The sequence below is a fragment of the Pelecanus crispus genome, chromosome 2 (assembly GCF_030463565.1).
Source record: "Pelecanus crispus isolate bPelCri1 chromosome 2, bPelCri1.pri, whole genome shotgun sequence".
NCBI lineage: Eukaryota > Metazoa > Chordata > Aves > Pelecaniformes > Pelecanidae > Pelecanus > Pelecanus crispus.
The window spans coordinates 22798900-22825822 of NC_134644.1; the positions used below are offsets into that span (position 1 = coordinate 22798900).

General features: G+C 39.4%; 1 protein-coding gene across 4 annotated transcripts in view; it reads right to left on the reverse strand.

Moving 5' to 3' along the window:
- Positions 1-546: 546 nt before the first annotated feature.
- CACNB2 (calcium voltage-gated channel auxiliary subunit beta 2) overlaps positions 547-26923 on the reverse strand; it is a 257342-nt gene continuing 230965 nt past the window's right edge. For all 4 annotated transcript variants that reach the window (XM_075706432.1, XM_075706431.1, XM_075706434.1 and 1 more), the window contains 5 exons: positions 25476-25585; positions 8132-8283; positions 7316-7411; positions 5775-5960; positions 547-1035 (listed from right to left, as the gene is read on the reverse strand). In XM_075706432.1, the coding sequence (XP_075562547.1) occupies positions 547-1035; positions 5775-5960; positions 7316-7411; positions 8132-8283; positions 25476-25585 (1033 nt within the window). The remainder of the gene's footprint in view (positions 1036-5774; positions 5961-7315; positions 7412-8131; positions 8284-25475; positions 25586-26923) is intronic.

Below are 26923 nucleotides of genomic sequence, written 5' to 3' on the forward strand. Positions count from 1 at the left end.
GTACATAGAAAATAGATTTTGACTTCATGATCCCCTGTGTGTAAGGCAAGACTGAATTCTGTCTTCAAATGGAGTCCACCAGAGGTACAAGCAACAGATAGGGGCTCTTAAATCAATATGCAAGTCAAGTGCATACAAATTAAAAATCAGAGCAGACAAAAAGTTTTAGATTTTTTTTATGTGCTGATTCGGGCTTGCTGAATACACGGGAAGTTATTAAACATCAAATGTACCTTTTTTTAAAAAACACTAACAACACCTTGATGGCAACAGATATTGTTCAAGTGGCAGCTACCAAAAAACAGCTTGAAAAATGGCATAGTACAACATCAGGAACTCTGCAGTTGTGCTATGCTAATTCATATAGCACTAACCAGAAAAATAAGTATATGAATATTCTATTTCATGCTATTGCTATGCAAGCAACAGCAATACAAATCAGCATACAGAAGGATACCATATGTTCTGCAATGAAGAACCCAAAGATATTTTCAAGGGGCATTGTTACAAGACTTCAAAGAAACACAAGACTGCCGGAGGCAAAAGTTACTGACGGATGTAAACATCCCTGTTCCATTCTCCTGCGTCGTTACGTTTTTTCGATATCACTTCCCCATCCTTGTCACAATATTGGTCCCTTGATTTATGACGACTACGCTGTTTGTTGCATTCATTGTGGTCCTGCTCGCGGTCCCTCTCCTTTGAGCGATGCCTTGATTCTCTATGTCTGTGATCACTGCTCCCATGGGACTCGTCTCTATGATTGTGATCCCTGTGAGAATCATAGTGGTCACCGTGCTCATGTGAGTAGTCCTCCTTTGGCTCTACGTAAGCCGAATCTCTGCTCTCTTGTGTTTCCGAGTCAAAAGTTTCTTGCCTAGAAAGGCCTCTAACACCACCACGATGGTTGTGGTGTTGGCTTGAGGAGGAGCGATGCTGGGATTTCTTGATGGGTTCAACCCGTGCTTCCTCTTCAATTTGTGAACCGCTGCGTTCAGGGACTGAATGGTCATTCCTCTGGTCTCCTTGAGATCCCTGCTATCACAACCAGCAGTAAGTTCACACACATGAAGCACACATTTAAAAATTTTCCCCAATATCAAATTCAACTAGAAAGTATCATAAAACCAATAAAATGTAAGTACACAACAATCCACTTCGAATCTAAACTAGAAAAAACCATTAGAATTCAACTTTTACTGAAAATTCAGTATTATAATACAAACAACTCCCTTCACTCTCATCAGAATGGAGGGTGGCACTTGAGTTATTCTGTGACACTTTCTCATCTCCTGTGATGTTTCTGACTCTTGCAGTTAGCAGTAACTGCCTACCACACTCCAAAAGACAAAAAGAGAGCATGCAGAAGCAGGACAAACTGCAGAGAAATTAAAGAGGACATATCATGCCAGGAGAAGGCAGATATCAGTTGAGAGTTTGCAGATACCTACTTGGAAACAGCCACTATGGGAAAGTGATTTCAGAGGGCTGAGGAGGTGGATTCCAGCAGAGAACCAAAGTACAAAACCTTGGCTATTTTAAAGTAGCTTTCTTTTTTTTTTCTTTTTTGTTAAAGAAAAAAATGCAATTGAATCTGGTATGAAAAAAGTTTGTATTATGATACTAATAGTATCACTGACCTTCTGTTTTTCTCAGCAATAATTCCATTTCTTCATGGTAATGAAAAATTAAACTTTGACCTCATAATTTTAAGAGCTCAAGAATACAGACCATTGCCAAGAAAAGCAGGAGGAGAGAGATATTATCACCTATACAATTTCCTAACACACCACTGCTATTAAAAGACTGAAATAAAAATTACCAGGTAATAACAAACCTACTCTTCACCAGCATAATGCTTTGAAATCACTGCAAAACGAACAAGTGGCATTATTTAACTCATTTGGGGGTTTCCTTACATTAACCTGCTTTTATTCCCAAACCACAGCCAAAGACTTTTCAAGCTTAATTGCAAAATTTTAAAAAATAGTTTATGGTGAAATTGAATTATCCTTCTCACGTGAGGTGAAGAACGTCAAGACAAAATCATCTCTACTGGCACAAAATTAAAGTAGGTTTTAACAGTTATACAGGCATTTGTTTGTGAGACTGTTCTGAATTTACCAAAGTTAGTCTAAAGTTTGCCCTCCTATGTTCAGAGCTGTCTAAAAGTAAGGATTGCCTCCAGGGCAGCTCACGGATATATCTTCTTTGTGTCTTTCTATTTTGTGGAAAAGAGCTAGGGAAGGAGGAAATTTTGTCCTTCAGCCATAGATCCAGGCAGGTGGGTTTCCTAGCAACCTAAAAAGTAAAATGACGGGAAACTGGACAGGAACAAATCTGTATTTTATCATAAACTTATAAAAAGCAACATATTTCAAATCAGCAATTTGATAAGTTTGACAAATCTTCATTTTCTAAGACAACATTTTCTTCTGTAAACTTCCTAGCGACTAGTTGGTTGTTCCATGTGTTCCTAATTTGAAACAAATGGTATAGATGAGAACAAGAGAAAGAGCAGTCAAATTTCTTTTTTGTTCCTGTTTTTATGATTCTCATGATGATTCTGATTTGCCAGAAAAGGAATGTAGTAATTGCAAACATGAATAGATGTGTTCAAGATGAAGAGAAATGACTCAATGGAGGTGAATTATAAATGGAATCAAGTGAAAAGCTAAAGAGTCTAAAGCAATGCCTGCTTTTGGATGTGTAAACACATTTTTATTAGTTCACAACCATAACTGTTTTTAAGGCATATAAACTGGGTACACAAGTGAAACCCTTTAATTCTTGTATGGTCAAATGCCAAATATGTATGTAGCTATTTATATATAGTTGTGACTAATAAAATCTGTCATTACTGTGGTTTGAGAAAAAATGCAAAATTTGAACACGCTTTGAACAGAATGCTACTTTTACAAACTCAGATGCATCTTCTCTGTTATGACAAGTACATGTGGAGAAGCATGATTAATAAATTTAGAACCAATACCTGCGATTTCAGAATAGTGTTAGGGCTATTGGGATTTATGGGCAAATTAATTGACAGTAACTTTCCCTAAATATTACAGGAACACTGAGCAGGTAACGTTTGAATCTGGATTAGGGTCTGGCTTTGTGGTTCATAACCAAATTAGGGCTCTGATTTGGATTAGATTCTGCAGCGAAGGAATTTTATGGCCCAATATCATAAGGTTTTTTGCCTAAAATGGAGAAAATTTGAGATAAGCCCATTTCATTATACAGGTTGTAATTTCAAAGAAGTAGGCATTCTTGGAAAGAAGTGCAAGCAGTGTTGAAAGAGGAGAGAGAAGTCTGTGTCCACCGAGTCAATTTGGCTTGCTCCCTATTTCCATTCAGTGGTCGCTAATCGCCTGCACCATATGTGTGTGAGGTTGCTCCAGTCGTCTTTTTGGAATTAGCCAACTATTTCCCTACAAGAGGAAACTTGAGAACAGTTGTCAGGAAAGTTTGCTGCAAAGCTCTCCATCAGATAGACAGGAGGTATATGGTCTTCACCGACTTAATTTTAAACAGTCCCAGGAGGCCTCACACCTTCAAGTACCTCGTGCCATGCAATGCACACAGTCAGCATTGTGCTATAAAAATACCACTCTGGCAGCTGGCAACACAAATCTCTCATTACAATGTACACCTGGGACTGAAAAACCACAAAACCCAATTATATCTCATGGCAAAGGGGTGCTGCATTAGACCCGGGGGAGAATGACTCTAATGCTTTGCAGTGAGGATGTGACCACTCCAGGTCAAATGGTTGGTGGCATGGTTTTTCTCTGCAGAGCAGTCCACAAAAACGGCACAGACACAGACTTTAAAATTCTCCAAATAGAAGGTCTTAACACTATTGAGAGAATGGGTTCAGCCACTGTGATTAGAAAATAAACCCACTCTATTCCAAGACCATGACAGGCTCAGGTTTGAGATGTCAGCTGAAAATGTATCATAGGAAAATGAAACAAAAGGAACGGAAAAGTTCTGTGTTCCATAAGGGACCCCCGTTGCTTCACACTTTTGGATTAGTAGACCTGCAAACAAACTGTGAAACTGCAAATACATTCTCGTTTTTAGTCCTTAAAATAAAAATCTGTTAATTTGTAAGGAGATAGCACAACATTCAGAAAAGTGTTATTAAAAATCTGTATAGTTCCTCCAGAGAATGTGGTTAATAAAATAAGCAAGTGAACTATAAATCCACACTCAAAAGGAAAAAAAAAAAAACTTGAGCAAAATAATAAACATGTCTACAAAGCAAAGAAAGTTTATCTAGCAAGTCTGCACACAACAATACTGAATTTCATACTCAGAAATTCTTCCAGCTCACAATTTTTTCAGGGTGTTTCAGCTCTGAGGACAGAAAAAAGGCAGAAATGAGCTATAGCTTACAGTCTCTTTTCCTGCCACTGCTTTTGAAAGCAAGAGGAGATAGCCTGCAAGGCAGCTGAAGCAATTTTTCTTGTTAAAGAACAAACCTGTCAAGTCTGTGGGCTTCTAACGGGAAATAACAACGCAAAAAATTGTTTTGCAAGACCATAAAAACTAAAAGCAAGTTTTTGGCATTTTAATTTGGGTGCAGATATATTTTTTTCTTTGATTTTCTAAAAGGAGGCATTTTTGTTAGCGAAAGTTATGAATTTTAACCGACATAGGTATGTAACATGAGCATATATGGAACTTTGATGGAAATTTAGATGTAGTAAGCCATTACTTGAGCTGGGACAGATGTCTTTTAACCCCCATGTGATCTTCTCAGCCTCAAGGTGTCGTTCACTATTTATAATGAAGTAGCATCTTTAAAGACTTAATTTCATGTCATGCAACACATATACAAAGGAGAGGATCTCCTTATGCCGAAAACCTTAATACAATTATACAAAGCAAAAGTTGAAGGAGAAAAGAGAGGACAAAATATGCCCAAAGTCACCAGGCAGGTCAGTGCAGAGGTGGGAATAAAGCCTGTTTATCCCAGCTCACTAGACAGTACCCTTGCTGTTCAGAACATACTGCCTCTCAAGGTCCTTCTGCACAACGTGCAGCGGGACTGGGGTTTTATGTAAGAGTTTGGCTTGAAGGAAGTATGTACTTTTCACAGCAATGGCCAATGAATAAAAGAACAAAGGAAACACTGGAAGGGCCACTTTGACCTTGAGACTTCACTAATACAATCAGTCATTTTCAACCTCTGCAACTCTGTAGCCTGTGGGAAGATAGGAACAGATTCCCTCCACATTTGTGGATCTGCTCTGTACATAACCTAATTTGTCATGCAGGGCCTCTGGGGCTGGGATTTGCCTATTAGCGATAGTGTGCCCATCAGTCAGAGAGTTACCAGAGGCTGTAACGTGCGTAGTATTAGCCGTTTTATTCCTCTGATTGGATTACATATGGCCAGCTATAAAAACGCTCATGGCTGGTACACATATTACTGGCACAGTGGTGTCCTGGGCACAATGAAATCTTAAGTATTCCACTTCACATCACCATATGTTTTCAGTCAGGCTGGCTTAGTCCTTGGAATCAAAACCAGCCCCTTAGTCAATACACAAACACATGCTATTGTGAATACAATGGCAGTAACAATAATGTGCCTGTATTTGCCTTTTATACTGAAAATGGGTGCATGTCTACTGAAAAAGCTCTTACTCTATCAACAACAGTAAGATGTATTCAGCATATTCTAACATCAGGCTACCACCGTGCTTTGGAAGAGGAAGAAGTTGATAGAAAAAAAAGAAGAGATGGCATAAAAACTGTACCTGTAAATTAATATTTGGACCTGGGCTAATAGGAAGAGTGGCTGTTGCAAGTGTGCGAGTGAGAAGCTGGTTAGGAGGATTGCTGCTAGGTGGATGTGTGGCCTTCCAGTAGGCTTCCAGATAGTCAGCAAGGTGCTCACAAGCATCTTCAAGCTGGTTCTCATCAAGAATTACATCGAACATTTCCTGATAAAGGAAAGGTTTTAGTGAGAATAACCACCAGCTAAAGGGAGATCAGTTAGAGACATGGATGACCACACTTTCCGTTCATCAAAAATGAACCACATTCCTAACACTTGTGCTAAGATATTTCACCCTTCTGTTTTGGGTTTGTTTTTTTTTTTAAATGCAATTGATACAAAAGACAGCCATCATAACTAGCACTAATGTTACACTTGCTAAAGCAAATCCTCATGACTTCCACTTAGTAATGCACAATCAATCAACAAAGATAGTTAGAGGTAGCTTGAACAAATCTTAAAACTCAAATATCCAGAAAGCAAGGTTAAATAGTGACATTTTTAGCTATTGGAACAAAATGGAATGGCAAGAAAAGGGGTTCACTCCCCATATCTAGAATAACTAAGAGAAGACTAAGACAAACTAAGACCAATAACTAATAACAGTAAGAAACACAAGTAATACAGATCATCCAGTTTCCAAGTGTTGTACAAATATTAGGTAAGAGATTAGTCACACAGTCTAATTTTAGGCATCTAAAGTTAGGAGGCGAGTTTCCTCTGTTCTCTCCCTGGTTAGGGAGACAGAAGTCCTCCTGAAGGCAGCTTTGAGAGCCTACGCAGGTCTCCAACATTCTTTATTGACTTCTTGGGGACCTGAGGAGACTAGTCTCTTAACTGAGATGCTTGAACTTAAATGATGAAAACATCCCCCTCTCTCAGGTCCATAACCACAGCAAATTCCCATATCTGCAACTGAACTGAACCTTCATCTTCTGGTCTCTTACCCATACTCTTGACAGTTGAGTATGCAGGTAACAATGCTTGTCAGGTTTAAAACACAGCTGGGGTCTCATCATCTCCACTTATAGGTGGAAGCTGAAAGAATTTGTTTCACTGCACATCAACAGAATAACTGCAGAGCTCTCAGCTACGCAATACCCCACACATCTGCCAAAACTGTGACCAAGAACACCAGCAGTGATTGGCTGTGGTGACATACGCCCAAGGGGAGCTACCCAAACCACTGGCTTTACCATAAACTGCCAGAGATAAATCATAGTCACTAAGAGGGTTCATTTTTAGACCAATAACCCCAAAAGAATTATCAAGTAAAACAAATGCTCAGCTTGTTTGAGTGGTGAATGTATTCAGCACACATCCTAATAACTGCTTGTGAGTAGAACTGTTTTTCCCTGCACCCTTGTGCAGAGCCCAGAGACCTCAGGAGGCATTCTGCAAAAAAGCAATAGTGAAATATGGCCAGAAGAGGGCAAACATTCCCAGAAATCACGTAATTAACCTCGTGTTTGAAGAGAAAGGCACCTTTCAAAGTTGAGACATAAATTAACAGTAACTCACGGGAGGACACTGTGCCAGTTTATCAGCTGCCACCATCTGAACATTAAGGTGTTTGGCCTGAGACTTCCCTCGAGATTTTATTAACCTCTGTAAAACCTGTGAAAAATAAGACATGAATAAAAGTGAGCAGCTTCGGACTTAATGTACATATGTAACCACTTAAAATGTTTACATTTTTAACTGTTCACTTGAGCAGATCGAATTCTTCATTTGCTGGCATCAGGAACATTTCCCATGCTGTATGCATCCAGAACAAGCTAATTTTCATTTACTTCCCAACATCTCCTTTCCTGTTATGAACACTAAAAGTTCCTCTCCTATTTTCCTCTGCTGCTTCTGGTTTTGTTTGTTTCTATGTTGAAATTCTTTAATTGCTCTCCTGAGTTCTCTTCCCATAATTCATTCTTCTCTTTCAAATGCCTCTTCACAAGGTCTGTGAAGGTTTTTTTGCAGAATGAAAGAGTACATTACCAGGAGATGTTAAAGTTTACCAGTCAGTCTGATATTCATTATGTGAAAATCTTTCTTTCATTTCTGTATTATTTTCATTTAACAAACTGTTAGCATTACTTACATAATTGATACTAAAAGCACAATCCCAATTTAAAAAAAAAAAAACCCTCTTGTCCAAAATGGGTTTTGGTAACACCAGAGCTAATATACTTCTTTTTTGATTAATAATATTTCACCATCCAAAGGGAAGGAATAACAATTTATAGCTCTGAACTTTAATGAGGACATGTGATTATCTGCATTTAAGACCAAGGAAAAAAAAAAAAAAGCCTGAAACAGCATGAGTATCAGTAAAATATTTACCTTAGGAGAAGAAATCTTTACGTATACAATAATGGGAGCCAGAGAGGTTTTGCTTAGTTGAGCTGGGTGGTTAATGGTATCAGCATCAAGCACTACCAGCTGCAGTGTCCTTGCTAATTCAAAAATCCGTTCAATTTCACTTTGAACTTCAGCTGCAGATAAGTAGAAAATTAGAGTTATGAAAATATTAAAAGGCGATTAGTTTTAAGAAACGTAAAAATGTGGTAGACTGGTGTGTTGCTCCACCTCAGGCTGGCAGGGGTTGTCAGCCGTGCACGTCCCCATGTCCCTGGGTTGCTAGGGAAATGAATGCAACGTTAACGAGAGCATTTTGCCCCAGGTTTGTGGCCTTTGCAGGCAGCACTGCCTGCCCATCTCACCTCCACCACTTCCTGCAATCCCAGCCTGGAGAGACACCTTCTTATAAGACCCCAGTCCACACATGTAAGAAAAAAAGAGGTAAGAATGCTCGCTGCATCACATCTTACTGCACCATTGATTTCCTACACGTAAATAACTTCAGCTCAGACTTTAATCTTACGTAGTAAGCAATGTGCTCAAACTGCAGTGCCCGAGATAGGCATTAAGACATACTGAGGTGTCTATATTAGCAGAAGCTCCAGTTTTTCCATTTACTTCAACTTATCAAAGCTCTGGAAAACAGTTTCCTTCATATATTGGCCTCAGCATGGTACCATATTACAAATATGATTACTATGTGTAAAACACTTTTTAAAGAAAACAATTTAAAAATAATCCAAATAATGCTATAGTATCCTCCTCACACGACTTCTGGAAAGGTGATTTTCCCTGAAAAAATCGTCTTGCCTTCTGGTAACTCACACTCCCAGCTCCTCAGCACCCTGCCTGATTGGCCATATTTTCCAGGTCAAACCTCTCCAAGACAGATGGATTGCATCCACTTTCACAAGTGATGTAGAAACTGTCTTCATTCCCAAATAAAACAAAACTAAATCTTACAATAGCAAAATCATCCTTGAAATGGAATCACATTTTCCTGCTCAAATATTGCTATAGGCTGACTTCACAAAGAAATTACAAAGGTTGAGTGATTTGTGCAAGTCTATAAAGAAAGTTATAGGGCCAGAGAAGATTGTAATTGATATAGGTTTTCTGTTAAAGGTTGTGCACACTCCATGAACCAAAACCAGATTAGATATCTAGCCCATTCAAAGTAAATATTAGAAGATAACCAACAGAAACTTAAATGTCAACAAAAGGTACCAAAACCTTATTTATTAGAGAGTTTCTTGAAATTACACTATCAGCATTTTATCTATTGTGCCGGCCAAAAGCATTATGTTTGCCTGAAAACACAGCCTATCTGATTTGGCTAGAGAGTTTTCTATAGCGAACGTCTCTTTCAAGAGGCGTGAAGAGATTGATTTTTGTTATCTTCGAATAGCAACTGAATAAATTAAGTACCATGATAAGGTTGCAAAATTTCCAAGACAGAGCAAAGCATCCCAGCTAGTCTCCATTTAGCTTAAAGTCTTTCGGTTTCAAATCAATAGGAGACTACTATGACCATTTTATAAATGACGTAACATCTTAAATGGCCATCAGAAAATCTATATATGATGCTCTCTGTTGGAGGAGGTTGACATTGTTTTGGATCTATTAGAGATCACCTCCATCTCTTTGTAGTTATCTCCAATTTTGGCCAAGTACATGTCAATCAGTCTTTTACAGCAGAGAACATTGCAAGATGTGCGCGGCATGCTGGTATGGAAAGCATCAGTGTGTGCTTTCCTGCTTGTCAATAAAAGCACTCTGACCCAGCTGCTGCCTGAATTAGGACCACATTTTTGAAGACAGAACTTCTGATGGTTCTTAGCATATTCACGATTAAATTTTCTGCAACTTTGTTACATATTGTTCAAATGACTGAATACTACTGTCTCAGTGATTTAGTAAAAGATAGTCAATAGTCTATCCCTAATTTAAGTCCAAATGACAACTAGAATAAACATATCAGAGATAATTTGTCATACTGTTCTGATGATGTGTTTGGATTGCTTTCCTGCAATTTCAAACCAGGCTCAACACTTCAGTCAGTATAACAATATCAGTTAATGTATCGTTTTACGACCATTCCCAACTGCTAAAACCCCTTGTTCAAGACAATTTATAACCAGCAAAATCTGTCTTTTTGCCCTTGTATCATATTTTTTTCTGGAGAAGCAGTATTTGTTTCAGTTTTGGAAGCACTTTTCTGCCAGTATAGAATACATGCCTGTGAACTAGATTTCCTGCTATACTTTTTGAAACAACCCTTTGCCACGGCAGAGTATGCCTCAGGGTATCTTCTACTGTGAAACATACCTAGGGCAATAATTACATAGGACTATGATCCTATGAACCAATGGTTTCCACCTGAGTCCAAAGATGGAGAGATATTTTTTCCATCAATTAAAAAGTATTTCCGTATTTATTTTTCATAACTTGGGTATAGGAGAAAAGTTCAAGGAACTGCACTGCATGGTTGATGAACTAATATGCTGTGCCTCTACCTCTCCAGTCAAAAATGGATGGAAAAAATGCCACAGAGGTTGCTGAAGAGGTCCTGATCTCCTGTCCCTCAGATTACTACTTCAGCTTCTGGAAAAGCCTGCATTTTTCTTGAAATCTTCCTTGTATTCTAACTTTTTACTACACATAAGATTGTTGCAATTATTTAAATAATAGTAGCTTCTCTTATTAGATGACAAAGGCTTTATCTACTGCTGCAGCTTTGGCTTTCATCTTTATTTAGCAACATCTCTCAGAAAACAAATTCTGTACCTGCAAAGGTTCTTTCCCAACAAGACACCCAACACAAATTTTCTCTCAAACTTTTGACCAAAGTAAGCAAAGAACCCTAAATGTCATGTGGGCATAGTAACACAAATGTCACTGGTAGTTAAAATAGGGAGCTGAGAACAATGACAGTGTGTAATCTTCAAAGCAGCACAGTAAGAGCTTAGCAATTTTCCCACCTCCATGAATACCATCTATTTATAATAATGTCCCTTCTGATGTACTGGAGAGGCATAACAGTGAGGCTATAACAGTTAACTCCAATAAATTATATTTGCCAATCATAACGAGAGGCATAAACATAATTAGATCTACTGTGACAATCATCATGACATGCTGGCAGCCCAGCTACAACACTCAAAACCAGAAATAAGCTATCAGATTTTAAAGTGACCCTTACAACCTATTTGATATGGCCTCCTTGGTAATCAGAAAGGGAACATATTTTAAATGACAGGAGCACTCAACTAGTTATTATTACAATAGGGATTCAGCTCTAAGAAACAAGAACACCACATCTCCTAGCCAACTTTAAATATTGCACATTTAAACTCACTCCCATATATTAATTTCAAATATCCTTACTGTACCCTGAAATGAATAGAAATTCAGTGCAATGAGAGCACAAGTAAATGGCTTATCCCACTATGGGGCAGACAAATATTCTTTACACGAGCTGGACCTTACAAATGAATTTCAAGCAAAAAATCTCTAACAGTTCATTACAATAATCTCACCTAAAGTAAAGGCAAAACCACAGCAATACTGCATTGCATCTATTCAATTCACCAATAAGATGAACTGTGCTGGAATTTAGGGTCACTTATACAATGCCATGGCAAAAGAAGATTCTCCTCTCTACTCAGTTGGAGAAACACAACCCTCCTTTAAACCGGGACAGAAAGCATCCATAGCAGCCAGGAGTCACTGGCACACCCAACTTGACAGAGAAGTGGCTACATCAGCACTACCTTTTAGGAAGACCCTGATGAGATGGCAGTTTTGTGATGGGGATGCAATGCAAAATGGCCATGCTTCTGGCCTGCAAAGGCCAAATTAGAAATCACAAAACATTGCCTATACGCAGCAAAGAGGTTTTGATCTTCAGCAGGAATAGTGAAGTTCACATACTGTCAATTGAGTACAGTATGACTTTAATAGCCTATTCAGTTTGACCTTGTCTACTTCTCTTTGGTATTGGTGGCACTGTTCTGCTCATAGAAACAGATTTGTAAATTATTGCTTGGACAGCAACAGCCATAGAGACAAAGCGTTCTCTTTTTCTAAACAGAACTCCTGATATTACAGATGTATAGCATGAAAAGGACATACCCATGTCAATGCATGTCATATAAAAATGATTAGCAACACCTTGCACAAATGGCTTTCAAAGAGTTTTATAAATTAAGGAGAACAGACATCAGTAGCCATGATTTTTCTTATGCTAATTCTTTTATACAAGCACACTTACTTCAAAATAATTAATCACAAAATTCCATTAATATAATTAAAGAAATGAGAAGCTTAAGGCAGCCTCAGGAATTCCAAAACAAAGGCAAAAGAAACAAATGTGCAATATATCCCCAGTGCCTTAAAAGCACATAGAAAGTATTGTACCAAAAAAAAACCAGCTGAGAAATGGATAAAGGTCATACCTGAAATCCAAGAAAATGAAAAAAAAAAAAAAAAAAAGGCAAAAAGGAAGTGATGACTATTGAGTTGTGACCACACACCTCTTGATTAAGAAGTAAATCATGAGCTTGACTGACAGAATTCAAATTTTAAATTTTAATTTGTGAGCATGTGTGTATATACACATGCTTATATTGTGGCCAAGATCACCCAAGTGCCTACATTAGGTATTGCCCTAACCAGAATGCAGGTACTTGGCCACAGCGGGCTATCCCAGACTACATTAGATGCCTGTGCTCACTGTATACCAAGTGGAGAGACCAAGACGCTACCAAGGGTGGTCCAGAAAGTGACATGGTATGTGAGCATTCTGGAGCAAGCCAGTGAGAAACCCCACAGGTACGTAAACACTTGGCCTCCTTCTTCTCATCTTACCCTTTCCTCCCCGCAAGCACCGAGGCTGCTCCGGGTAGGCAGGGAGGTAACAGCAGGGTCATGCTGGACAGGGGACAGCTGGCTCCATCCCTTCCCCAGCCAGGCAGGTTCAGCCTCATGGTCTCCAGGCAGGATTAGCTGTCCCACCCCACACCAGTGGCAATGCTGGGGAGCAGAGCCCTCTGTGCCTCCCCTCCAGCGTACCCAGCTAAGAAGGGAAAAGTCTTGGAGGGGAACATAAGCAAGAGGGAATAAATGCTCTAGTTAGTCCTCAGGCAATGGGCCGGAAGATACCTGGGTTACACGTGTTTTAATCAAATTTCTAACATAAATGTAGTTCTGTGAATATACTTACATTTCCCTGGTCTCAACCAAATCCCTCAGCCACTAGCTTGTTACATAAAGAGGGGAGGGTGGGAGTGGGAGGATGACAGTATTTTCCAGGGAAAGTGGCTGCATGTGTTACTCATGCCTAACAGATGGGGCTCCTGCGAGGGATAAGGCAGAAAGGAGAGAAGCATGTCTGCTGCTCTGCCTGGCGCTCAAGTCTGGGCTCCTCGGAAGGGGAGCTGTGGGGTGAGGTGCTGCAGGAAAACAGGGTTTTCCCTCTTTCTGCCTGCTGAGGCTCAGTTTAGACAGAATTCAGATGGCCTTGAATGTACGCACACGTTCAAGTGGTATTTACAGATACAATGTGATGATTGGAAACCTCAACGTAACCAAGAACTATTTATAATGGACTAAGAGCTCCTGAAATGCAATACTGTAATTATGTGAAAATACAAAACAGATAGTGTCATTTAAAAATACTAAATGGCACATGAAAATGTCTACTTCCCTATTTCTCTGGGCTAGCGAAACAATAGCATTCATGGAACGATGCTTCTTATGCCAGGTTTAAACTGGAAGTGAATTTTAACGGCCTATGAATAGAAAAGCTTGAAACCAGCAGACTGCAGCACAAACATGAGTGGATGAGCACTGCGCAGGGGAGAGCTGCACCGAGACAACCGTGCCAGGTAGAACCGCAGCTGCTCCGGAAGGTGCTGTGCAGCAGCAAGGTGCCGCATCCATCATTAAGCTCCCCTACACTCTGTTAGTGAGTAATTGGGACACTAACACTGGGCAAACAAGCAGTCTAACATTTATTTTGCCCAGGGGACCAAGCAAGCGTCTCTGCATAGTTCATAATGGATATCATCATGTCAGGCTGGCACTAACTTGGGTATTTCTGCACCATGCCTCATTACTCAGCGTAGCCCTATAGGCTTTTACAGCTCTGGTCCGTACATAGACACTGTTGCGGTTTAACCTGGCAGGCAGCTAAATACCATGCAGCTGTTTGCTTACTCCCCCCCTCCCGAGTGGCATGGGGGAGAGAATTGGGGGGAAAAAAAAAGAAAGATTCATGGGTTGAGATAAAGACAGTTTAATAGGACAGAAATGGAAGGGAAAATAATAATAGTAATAATAATAATAAATAATAATAATAATAGAACATACAAAATAAGTGATGCACAATGCAATTGCTCACCACCTGCCAACTGATGCCCAGACAGTTCCAAAGCAGTGGCCCCCCAGCCAGCCTTCCCCTAGTTTATGTACTGAGCATGACATCATATGATATGGAATATCCCTTTGGCCAGTTTGGGTCAGCTGTCCTGGCTGTGCACCCTCCCAGCTTCTTGTGCATCTCCAGTCTTCTCAGTCGGCAGAGCACAAGAAACTGAAAAGCCCTTGACTTATTGTAAGCACTATTTAGCATAACTCAAACATCAGCATGTTATCAACATTATTCTCATACTAAATCCAAAACACAGCACTATGCCAGCTACTAGGAAGAAAATTAACCCTATCCCAGCTGAAACCAGGACAGACAGTAAGTGTTCCCTAGGTTAGTTGTTTTATTCAGAGCAAACACAAATAAAAATGCTCAGCCTTTCCCACAGATACGATGTGGAACCACTCCATTGCTGGCTATTCAATCCCTCCTGCTGCTGGCGTGCCACGCGCAAAACATTTGCATATTCACTGAGTGGGAGAGACACTGACTCTGTAGCCTGATGCTTAGAGTGGGAGGCAAAACACGTGGATTCCAGTTCTTTCTCCAGGGAAAGTTTAATTATTATGCAAAGTGCCTAAGACTCAGCAGGACCGACTGACAACCATCATTAAGGTGATCATAGCCCTGGCATGGTGATGGAAATTATGAGCTCATGCCTCTGTTAGCAGAGAACAGAAATGAACCCAGACTTCTTGGCATTCTGGCTGAACAACCCAAACCCTGAGTCTTGGATAAAATGAGGACACAGACACCAACTTTAATCAATTCCATGAGCCTAGGAGAAAGAAAAAATACTGGATCAATTCAACCTACAGGTGTGAATAGTTTTAAGGGAAGCAAATTGTATTCTTAAGCAAACAGCTAACTTGCTAAAAATATTTAATTCACCTATCCAGGTATCTTCGTTATTATACGGATATCTGTGACCTTAAAAAATTATTCTAACACACTGCTATATTGCTTTGTCTCTAGCACGTTTTGTTTCAAGATAGTTATAAATCGATGTATTTCAGTGCAGTACCATGACAAAATATAGTGACATGTTGCTGAGAGCTCTCTCTAATTTACAGAAATGAAGAATTTTTTTTTTTTCTCCTTATGTCCTTTGGAAACACTCAGGAAGCTTCATTAAAATACTTCGCTAATACTGTATTAAAAAAGTATTCTTAAGTTAGAATAGTGGAAAGTTAGTACCAAACTTCTAATGCAGAACTACATGGAGAATTCATGTCGTGGTTTAGCCCCAGCCAGCAACTCAGCACCACGCAGCCGCTCACTCACTCCCCCTGCCCCGATGGGATGGGGGAGAGAATTGGAGGAGTGAGAGTGAGAAACACTCCTGGGGTGAGATAAGAACAGTTTAATAATTGAAATAAAGTAAAATAGTAATTATAATAACAACAATATAATAATGATAATAACAATAATAGTATACAAAGCAAGTGATGCACAATGCAATTGCTCACCACCCGACGACCGATACCCAGACAGTTCCCAAGCAGCGATCGCTGCTCCCCGGCCAACCCCCCCACCCCAGTTTCTATACTGAGCATGACGTCATATGGTATGGAATAGCCCTTTGGTCAGTTTGGATCAACTATTCTGGCTGTGCCCCCTCCCAGTTTCTTGTGCACCTGGCAGAGCATGGGAAGCTGAGAAAGTCCTTGACTAGTGTCAGCACTACTTAGCAACAACTAAAAACATCAGTGTGTTACCAACATTCTTCTCCTACTAAATCCAAAACACAGCACTATGCCTGCTGCTAGGAAGAAAATTAACTCTATCCCAGCCGAAACCAGGACAATTCATTAGAGAGACTCTGACCTTAGATGTTAACAAAAACAAGGCTGGGCCAGCAGGATAAAAGAACATTTTGAGACATGTGAGGTTGATAAATTATAACAGGTTGAGGATCTTCATGCCACTCTTTTACCATCTGTGTGTAAAAAGATGTGTAGCCACATCCTCATGATAACCCAAAAGCTCTTGGCTGCTATATTACAGCATTCTGGTTCAAGGCATCTTCAGGTTTAGCAGATTACTTTACCATATCTGAGGATTTGATGCCTGCAAGTAAGAGTTCTGGACATTTGTCCCAGCTATCTTGAAGATTAATTATAAAGGGACAATCAGGATTTTCCATAACACATTGAACGCTTTTTTTCTTCTCTTTGAACTATATTAGATCCTTGAAACTTTGGAATGGAAATACACTCTTGGTCAAATCCCAGTTTTGCATTCCTGTTCCACAGCCTCTGTAAGTAGGGAAGGATTTTTATGAGGCTTAACTAGCAGTCTTCTAAGTTTATTTTTAATTTATAGTCAGGGAAGCATTTACTTGAAACTTACCATATACAACAACTGTCATTAAATTACCAAACATAGAGACTACATAAGAACATTATCGTATATGTATATAATGTGTATATATATATATATAAAAATTGTTACCACAGTTTCAAGCATTCAACTGGCTTTTTACACAGATATCAAGAAAATAAAAATACAAGGCTGAAATTTGCACTGATAATCCACTACTATATCTTCAAGCATTTATGTTTCATTTCAGAAAACAAAACTCTGGGATATCAACCTAATGATGTGAATGACAGCTCTATACATTTTCTAGCGACAACTTTCTAAAGGTAGGCACTCAATTGCACATGCAAATTGGGTGCGTGTGATTCCTGACGGGTTGCTGCATAGGCACATAAAAGCAAATAAACAAAGATTCCCAGCCATTCGACTGCAATCAATCAATCATACACATGATGACATATTTTACATAAACATTCATACGTTTGTGTTAGAATATGTAGATTAGGTGCGCACACCTTAGGAATTTGCAGTGGAAAACCTAATCTTTAGCATTTACTTGTTAATCTCAACTTTATTTTCAGAATTACTTGAAAATAAATAAGGAAAACCAGCAAGCTGTTCTAAAAGAAATACTTAGCAACACAGTACAGGATTGGCTTTTGTCTATCAGTGAGTCACTCACGAGAAACACACGGCAGTTCTGTGAGGTAAAATAAAGCACTGAACACAAAACAGCAGGCAAAGTAATTTGCAAGCTTGTATACATACCCAAAACATCTGGAAAGGGAGAGCATTAATGAAGCAAAGAATGGAAAAAGCCAAGACAATCAGGTTCTCGTACAAAGCATACAGCATGAGGTAAGGTTATAACAAGTGTAACGTACACAGAAACAATGAGAAAAAGTTTTGGGTCTTTTTGACGAAATGCAGCAAAAGCACAGCGCTGGTTCAGCAGTTTCTGTAAATGGCATGTGTGCATATAGAAATTTAACTAAGCCAACTGGGACTGATTTTCAGGTGAATGAGATTTAACCACGTTCTGTACTTTCTTGGAGAGAAAAGCCCTTTCAAAATTACAGATTTCTTCTAGGCCTCCAAAGAAATTAATCAATTGCCCTTTCCTTAAATTTAGTTCTAGCATTTCACATATTAAACATATAACAGTATTGACAAGAAAACATCTCTCTTTATATATAAAATGAGCTTTCATATAGAAGAGAAATAAGACTATACTGTCCTCCTAAATCTTTACGAGCCAGACACTATTTTTATAAAATTCTTGGATACATGAATTTTACACTGGAACACTCAGTGAATGATAAATATTCAGTGGTAGCATTGGTTTCCAATGAGACAAATCCCAAGGCTATTTTTAACTGATTCCTTTACAGAAGCAAACTTTCAGTCAATAGGTGTGTGTCGCATTAAACCCATCGAGACTTCCCTATAATCCTGTAAACCCAGTTCCTCATGCCAATTCCTGCTCCTGATTATCACATTGTTTGTCTATGCCTCCTTGAAATGAATTGTAGTTTATATATTAAATCAGTTCCAAATAATGGCACTCACTGAACTGTTTACTGTGCTATGCACAATTATGAACAATACGCACGACACTGCAAACCTATACTGGGTGATAAGGTAAGAGCTGTTCTCAAAAAGAGGTTTATTTATTACCCAGAAAAAAGTATTTGGTATTAATATATCAAGCACATTAAATTTATACTATATTAACTCATTGATAGAACAAGAGCCACTTATTAAAATACTACTTACATAAAACCCAAGAATATATTTTCAAAAGTCTAAGAAATAGCCTTCTCTGCTGCAGTTACAGCTGCTGCTCACAAAGATGAGCATAACTGAGGCATAAATCAGTCACTCGACTGCCTAGCTGCATGAGGTACCGCCACACAAAGGCGGATGAGTCAAGGAATAGCTTCCCATTGAACCTGCAAAGGGGGAGGCATTCGGGTTAACATATAGCAGTTCTGGGGAGCTATATATGCTATATGAAAAAGTTGGTTTTAAATTATACCAGATGTGGAAATAAACACATGGGTCTCAGTCCACAGGCTAATGACTGTCCAAGGAGGAGAAAGAGAGAGAGAGAGACAGCAACTCGTCTCCCCCATGTCCCACAGCCGTGTAGCCGGGAGACCTTCAGAGCAACACAAAACAAAACAAACCTAACCCTGTTTTTCATTAACAAGATCAAATTCTATTGCAATAAATACCATCTTTAAATATCTGGACCAGAACTACGTCATTGTAGATAGTCTGGACAAAAAAAAAAAAAAAAAAAAAAAAAAAAAGCACAAATTCAGTGTTTGCTGAAATTCTTTTTTTTTCAGTGATTTGGAGAAAAGGCCTTAATATTTTTGTTTTATACAAGGGAATATGTAGGTAGAGAAAGAACTAATTTCCCAGGACCCCTCAGCAGACCTGCAGCAAATATTAGAAAAGAACTACGGTAACCTGGGTCCCAACTCAATGATTTATCTATGACTGAAACTTGTATTAGAAGAGAATATTATCTGGCTGCAAAGCTAATACTAATGAATTAGGAAATGCCAAGATAGCTTTCTTAAATCAAACCTTTTGCATTCTGTATTCTAAGACAGCATGCTCAGGAGCATATAATAAAGTTTTTTCTGTGGGGCTGCTGTCTCAATCAGTGCACAACTCCATACACTGTCAACTGATAAGCAGCTATTGAATCACTGACTTTCTCTTCATTGTCACATATGTGTTTCATGTCTCATTTAGACTACATTGATCTAATCTTTCTCTGAAAATAGAATTAATAAATTATTTGTGGGCTATTTTATGGAACTATCGTCGTTTAGCCCCAGCCAGCAACTAAGCACCACGCAGCCGCTTGCTTACTCCCCCTACCCCGATGGGACGGGGGAGAGAATTGGAGGAGTAAGAGTGAGAAACACTCCTGGGTTGAGATAAGAACAGTTTAATAATTGAAATAAAGTAAAATAGTAATGATAATAATAACAATATAATAATGATAATAACAATAATAATATACAAAGCAAGTGATGCACAATGCAATTGCTCACCACCCGACGACCGATACCCAGACAGTTCCCGAGCAGCGATCGCTGCTCCCCGGCCAACCCCCCCACCCCAGTTTATATACTGAGCATGACGTCATATGGTATGGAATAGCCCTTTGGTCAGTTTGGATCAACTGTTCTGGCTGTGCCCCCTCCCAGTTTCTTGTGCACCTGGCAGAGCATGGGAAGCTGAAAAGTCCTTGACTAGCATAAGCAGTACTCAGCAACAACTAAAACATCAGCGTGTTATCAACATTCTTCTCCTACTAAATCCAAAACACAGCACTATGCCTGCTGCTAGGAAGAAAATTAGCTCTACCCCAGCCGAAACCAGGACAGGAACTTACTGTGGTGGTACTTCACAGATGCATTAAAATGATTTTTCACTTTGAAACATCCCAATTAGGTGAGAAGCTGGAATTATTTATATTTTCCAGATAGAAAATTGAATCACAAAGAATAATCACAAGTTATCACTAATTTGCGGGGGTTCAATGTCACAAATGTAGTGCCTGATCCTTCAGAGTAATTAGCATAGTAGAAATTACATTGAAACTAGAAAAATGGAAGCCATTTTACAGGAAATCCTGATTACTGGGGATTCTTTCTTCCAAAATGGAACGTAAACTTGAAGCTTCTTTTAGAAGTCAGTACTAAGACCCAGGACATTCCTGATGCTGCATTGTACTGTTAGTACATGATATCAGTACTGATGTGAGAGAAGGGAAAAATTCTTTGAGCTAGGCTGGGAATGAAAAGAATAGCTCCGCAGTTAAATGTCTGCAAAGAAGAGATCCTAAAATAAGAGGACATGTGGGGAATGAGGAGCCATAAGGCTGGTATTTCACAAGGTACCTAACAGTAGCTCCAGTAGTTCATCAAGTACTGCCTGGTTTCCATCTGCATTTTCCAAATCAGTGCATTACCGCACAAAGCATGCTGATTTTGATGACATACATTATTGTTGGACAGGTTCAAAACCTGAATCTCAGTTTCAGCCACGATACTCAGTACTTCTACAAATCATGCTTGAGGCATGCAGAAAACACTGGGGAAAAATGGCTATTTTTATAAAGCCTGTAAATAACTAGTCCAATACTATACTGGAATTCTGTATCAGAGGAAGCAAAATCCACTATTGCATTGGGCTCTTCAGTTCATTTGGCAAAAAGAGTCTCCCCTTCCACCCCTCAGCGCTGCACCTCACCTCTGACGCGGTGAGCCAGGCAGTGGAGCGGGAGGCAGCACGGAGGGACGTCGCAGGAAGGCGAGCAAGGGGATGCCCCTTCCCCCTGTGCCTCCATCCTCCACTGGCACCAACCCTGGCTCCAGGCAGGGGCAGTCACCATGCTGCAGGCGCGGCACGCTCTGCGCTACCTTGGTGAGCTTTTCGGGGTGCCATCTCTGGCACTGAGCCTTCAGTGGTGCCACGGGGCTACTTGTTGGCCCTGGGTGAGGTATGCAGGCTGCTGTGGTTCAGAAGAGAGGCTCATGGCATGTCACGCTGCAGCGCTGTAGGTTACAGGGCCGTAGGCAGCACACCCTCCTCTCCCACTGGGGCTATCCCTTTTTTCAACAGAGAGTCAACATCTGCTGAATCAACAGAGATAGACCAGTGCTCAGCATGCTTAAGACTGAAATTCAGATCCCTGTTCCAAACCAGATACAGCAGAAGCTTGACTCTGCGTGTCCTACATCCCAAATGTATGTTTTAATTACTGGGGTATGAGCTCCTTGGAGGACAGAAGATGGGTGATGAAGCAGTTTCCTCTTTATGAGCAGGAATTCAATCTTGGATTCAAGAAATCTTTCCTGTTAAAACTGATTGAATTACTGCCACCAAAAGTTTTGGTCAAATAACTGCTTTGGGTTGGAAGGGACCTTTAGAGGCCATCTAGCCCAACCCCCCTGCAGGGAGCAGGGTCAGCTTTAACCAGATCAGGTTGCTCAGAGCCCCGTCCAACCTGACCTTGAATGTTGCCAGGGATGGGGCCTCCACTACCTCTCTGGGCAAGCTGTTCCAGTGCTTCACCACCCTCATTGTAAGAAATTTCTTTCTTATGTCTAGTCTAAATCTATTCTTCTTTAGTTTAGTTTATTTTCTTTTAGTTTTATTTGCCTTCCTGAAGTTTCTTGCCTCATACGTTGTACAAGTTTCATAGCAAGCAAAGCAGCAATTCACTGAGCAATTCCAATTCCCCAATATTAGTCTGTACATTTTTCAAAAAAAAACAAGGCAGAGGACTGGTTTAAAAATAGTCTGCAAATACATAACCAAAGACTGAATCACAGCAAACATAACCTAAAGGTACTAAGAGTTGCACAGTTAACCTTCTTACTATTACTTCCTAACCTTTATTTTGCACAGCTTGAGTTCATAAACCTAATAATATTCTTTTAATAGCATTTTTTGTTGACTTGTAGCAAATTCATCACACAAACAGAAAATAAAAATTCCCCTGTATGGTGTGATATTGCCACTCACCTTGCTACTTGAGCCAACTAAGTACTCACAGCAGTGGTATGTTGTCATCTTCTTTGTGAACCACAGCTAGAAGAGGCCACCTACCAGCAGGCTACAATGGTATTTTCTGATTCTGACTCTATTTCTGCCTCGAGGTACATGCGGGCAAACAAGGGAACAGGCTGTAACACTTGTGTTTTCTTTCTTTTGCCCTTGCACAGGGGTTTTCCCATCACCTTACAAAAGCAATTCCCTTTTCTGACTCCAGGTTGTTTTATCCCATCTCAGTTTTCCTCCCAGCTCACTGCTACCACAACATTTCCCTCCCTGACTTCCTTCCTGGCTGGTTTTTGTCCTCCCATGGTTTACCCTGTGTCTGGAGCACAGACCCTGCGGGTACTTCACTTCAACTATCCCAGCTCCTCCTCCATAACTCCAGCCTCTTCCATAATGGATTTTCACTACTTGCCTTTCTCCCTCAGCCCAGCCACCTGCTCCTCCAGTTGAATGTCTTTCAAGTAAATAACTTTTTACTCCATACTCCATGCTGCACAGCAAAGGGGGACTGAAAGCTGAAAGATGAGCACCTTCCCACTTTAGTTCTGTTGGGCTGCCCTGATCCAGTCTGCTGGGGGCAGATTCTGCTCAGCATCACTGCTGGACCTTGCCCAGGGAGAGCTGAGTCTTTAAGCAATTCAGGTGCAAAGCTTGGCATGTGTTAATGGCAGCTTCTAATAATTTGGTCAAGTTTTCTCATTATTATCATAAAAAATGCCCAGAAACACATAACTCAAATACTGTTCAATTCACTACCAAATTCAAAACCCTGCTAGATTATTAGAAGTATGGGAGTATTACAGCTTCTGAAAGAAAAGGTTTTGAGAATATTTTAACATAGGTAAGATTAATTTTTGCCCTAGCTTCATTGTTAAAATGACCTAGTTGCTCTAACTAACATTTTCGAAGGGAATTCAAAATGATTTTATAAATCAGTTAATATTTAGAACAATTATAAGCAACTGAAAACCTGATATGTAGCAGGAAATCTTAGGTAATAATAATAGGCCTGTTACATAAACAAGAGAGACATATCTATCTATCCACATATTTACATATATACATAATCACTGTCATCTGTTGGGTGTCTCCACCTAAGGTTCTGTCAGAACTTCCATTTTAAATACCTCTATCAAAAGAATACCTTGACCCAAAGAAAAGATGTTGATGTTCTTAAGGGTAAGGTTACCATGAGATAAAGGTATACATGATTGGGCTGCATCTATTTTTTACAGATTTTTTTTTTCCTGTATAAATTTTTGTGATAGCTCTTTTATGTATATGAAAATATTTTAGCATGAGGAATAAATTATATACTTTTTACTGCTGCATATATTTGTGCAGCATTGCACAAAATTGCACATGCTTTGATGTTCAGGTTGGGAAATAATCACCATGGTTCTGTTTCTTCCACGAGTGGGTGACCTCCATCTTTATTACCAATTTTCAGTTCTATTCAAAACAAGTGACACTTTATCTTTTCATTAGATTATTAAATAGACTTTGGTGACAAGACTGAAATTCACATATTCTTGTGCGTAAAGATATTATTTATGTTGTTGCAGTACATCGAATTTTGATACTTGAAAACACTTAAATTAAAGACATACTTGGAAGCTATCAGACTACTTGCAAGTAAAGATTCACAGCCTCCACATAGCTGAAAGCAAGGGTTTTAAGAAGCAAATTTTCAAGAAAGGGAAGTCAAACTTTTTAAGGCAGAGAAGCTCATTCTAAGAAGGACGGCTTAGGCAAATATTAAATACTCAAGGTACAGGTGTACTCAGAAATTTTGTTAAAAAACTGATAAAGAACCCATTTAGTACTATGAATGAGACTCTTTTCCTGTTCAACAAATTTTACAAGATTTCAAGATACAATGCTGTGTTGATTTCAAAGATCATAGAATGCTTTGGGTTGGAAGGGACCTTGGGAAACCAAGCTCTCTCAAAGGCTACTAAGAGAAATCTGCAGCCTGGTAAAGACAGAGACTTGGCTAGAGCATTCACCTGTGATCTAGGACATTGGAATTCAAGTTCCTCCTTTTTTGTATTTGAGCAGGGACTTGAACCCGAGTGTCCCATATCTCAGCTGAGCGCCCTAACACGAGTACATAGTCTCCTGGTAGGGTTCCTCTCAGCTACCTCCAGGTGTCCCTGCACCAGGAATGAGCCAGCTGCAGCAGCAGAGTCTCAGATATAATACACCTCGGGCTAGAGGAAAGGCTGAGGTCGGTCCACATGAGCTGAGGCTCCAAAGCGACCACCTTCTCCTGTTTACTCTTAAGGACACCTTGGGATGACAAGCTACAGTGTAGCCGCCTGTACTGTATGTAGATGGTGACATTTAGTTGCATCTTCCTAGCTAAGCATGTTTTTCTTTCTGGCTAATAAAATGTTTAATTACCTGTATAACTGGACAAGCCTGGGTACAAAAAGACTCATGTAAGATGACAGATGCGTATCCTACAAACCTAGCTATATATATGACATTTTCCATCTTTCATTTTTTGATATTACATTCAGAAAATGTGTACTTCAATTTTTTTTTTTTCAGGTCTAATATGAGTAGCTATCACTACTAGTAATTTTATCAAAGACAATGCATTATATCAATAATAGCCATATAAATTCAGGTATTCTAAACCCATCACTTGTATTTAACCAGAATAACATCTCTTCAGATTTTATTTACCTTATGGGTGGCTACTTCTCCCCACTGAAGCAAAAAGCAAAACATGAAAACTGAACATAAGCAGAACAAACCAAAATCAGCACTATATGAAGTTTATCTGGTAGTGATTTTAAAATGATTTCTAGTGCCAGGATTTCTGAATTATGGGAATGGTGATTTTCTCACAGCAGAGAAGGCTATTTTTAGCTTACAGATATGAATTGAGAGTAGTATACTTTACAGCCAAGTTGTAGATAGCATCATTATAGGTATTAAGTACTACCTAAGTAGTAGGTACTAAGTACTTACCTAAGCTTGATCTTGTGTTAGATCGTTCTATTATCGCATGCTTACTGGGGTTGTTTAATACTGAGCGTTTGGCAAGCGAGATGTCTGCTGTGACTCGTGTAATTGAGATACTGCAAAAATAAAATACAGTAAAATAGAACAGAATATTATTTATCTTGCAGGGATGTGGGGAGAAAAGAGACTCATTTAACACTAGAAGACGACTAAGACCACAGGAAAACAAGTTCTCCTCAGCAGCGCAGTATGCTTTGCACAGTGTGAACAGAGAAGAAACTATCAAACTAATATTGATACAAGAGCTATTAAGACATCCCTCTTTCTGCACGGTACCAAAATCAAGTATGACCACTGACTGCTACGCTACACAAGTCTGGGGAGAGGGGAGGCAGGAGGAGTTCAGAGACATGCTGCAGAAGGTGGGACTTCCTTGGGGGCTCCAGGCCTGATGTGGTTAGACTTTGCACCAGTAGCCCCAGTACGAATAGGCTGGTTTCTCCTTTCCCTAATTTTGATTAATTTGTTGAAAGGTACTGAACAACAACCTGGCTTACTTTAACCATATGTGTAATACATATAGGGATATGCAGAATTAACAGGTAAAGGTAAGGCTTAGCAGGAAAACTAGTACAGCCATATAACTCTTATTTTTTATTGTTCACTATAGTTTAACTATAATTTACTAGCATATGTTTTTTAACAGAGTGCAAGAGCTACCTATAATTTTCCAGAGAGATCCAGCAACATGCTGGCCACCCAAAAATGTGGACTGCAACACAGAGAAGCAAGCAAATGAAAACTCTGGGCTGAGTATCTGGCTGGCTCAGATTTGTGTTTATAAGAAAAGATAAGCCAACAAGAAGTGGTTACTTCCAGTTGTTTGCACTGACCTGCTACGTAACCTTCTGCATATTCTTCTTCTTAGGAAAACAGTTAACTTGGTTTGCTTTGATTTACAGGGTCAAAATGCACACTTTGAATAAATTCCCTTTCAAACTCTCTGGTCTAATTAGGTTTAGGGGTCACATTTTTCCAGTGCTGAGAGTTAAATCAGACTGATGATATTCCCTTGGTTTTTGACTTTACTTGCAATTTAAAAGGAGGAAATGGATTTGCTAAGAACAGGGAGGGCTCCTCTCTAGCAGGCACAGTCAGATGCTGTTCCTCTGAAATGTAATCAAATAGGTCATTTCCCAATGAGCTCAACATGTGTATGTATTTATCTAAAACCCTATAAAATGTAACAAAGCCAGAAGTTAATACAGAAAAACAGACTTATTTGCACAATACTGATTAGTAACGTCATTTTCGAAATTTAAGCATGAGTTAACTTAAGCTAAAAACATAACCAAAGATTATGATTTCTGGCACAGCTCCTCACAGATAATGCCATTAGTCTTAAAATGAAATCCAACAAGTAATTTGGGGTACTCATTAGTTATCTTTATTTG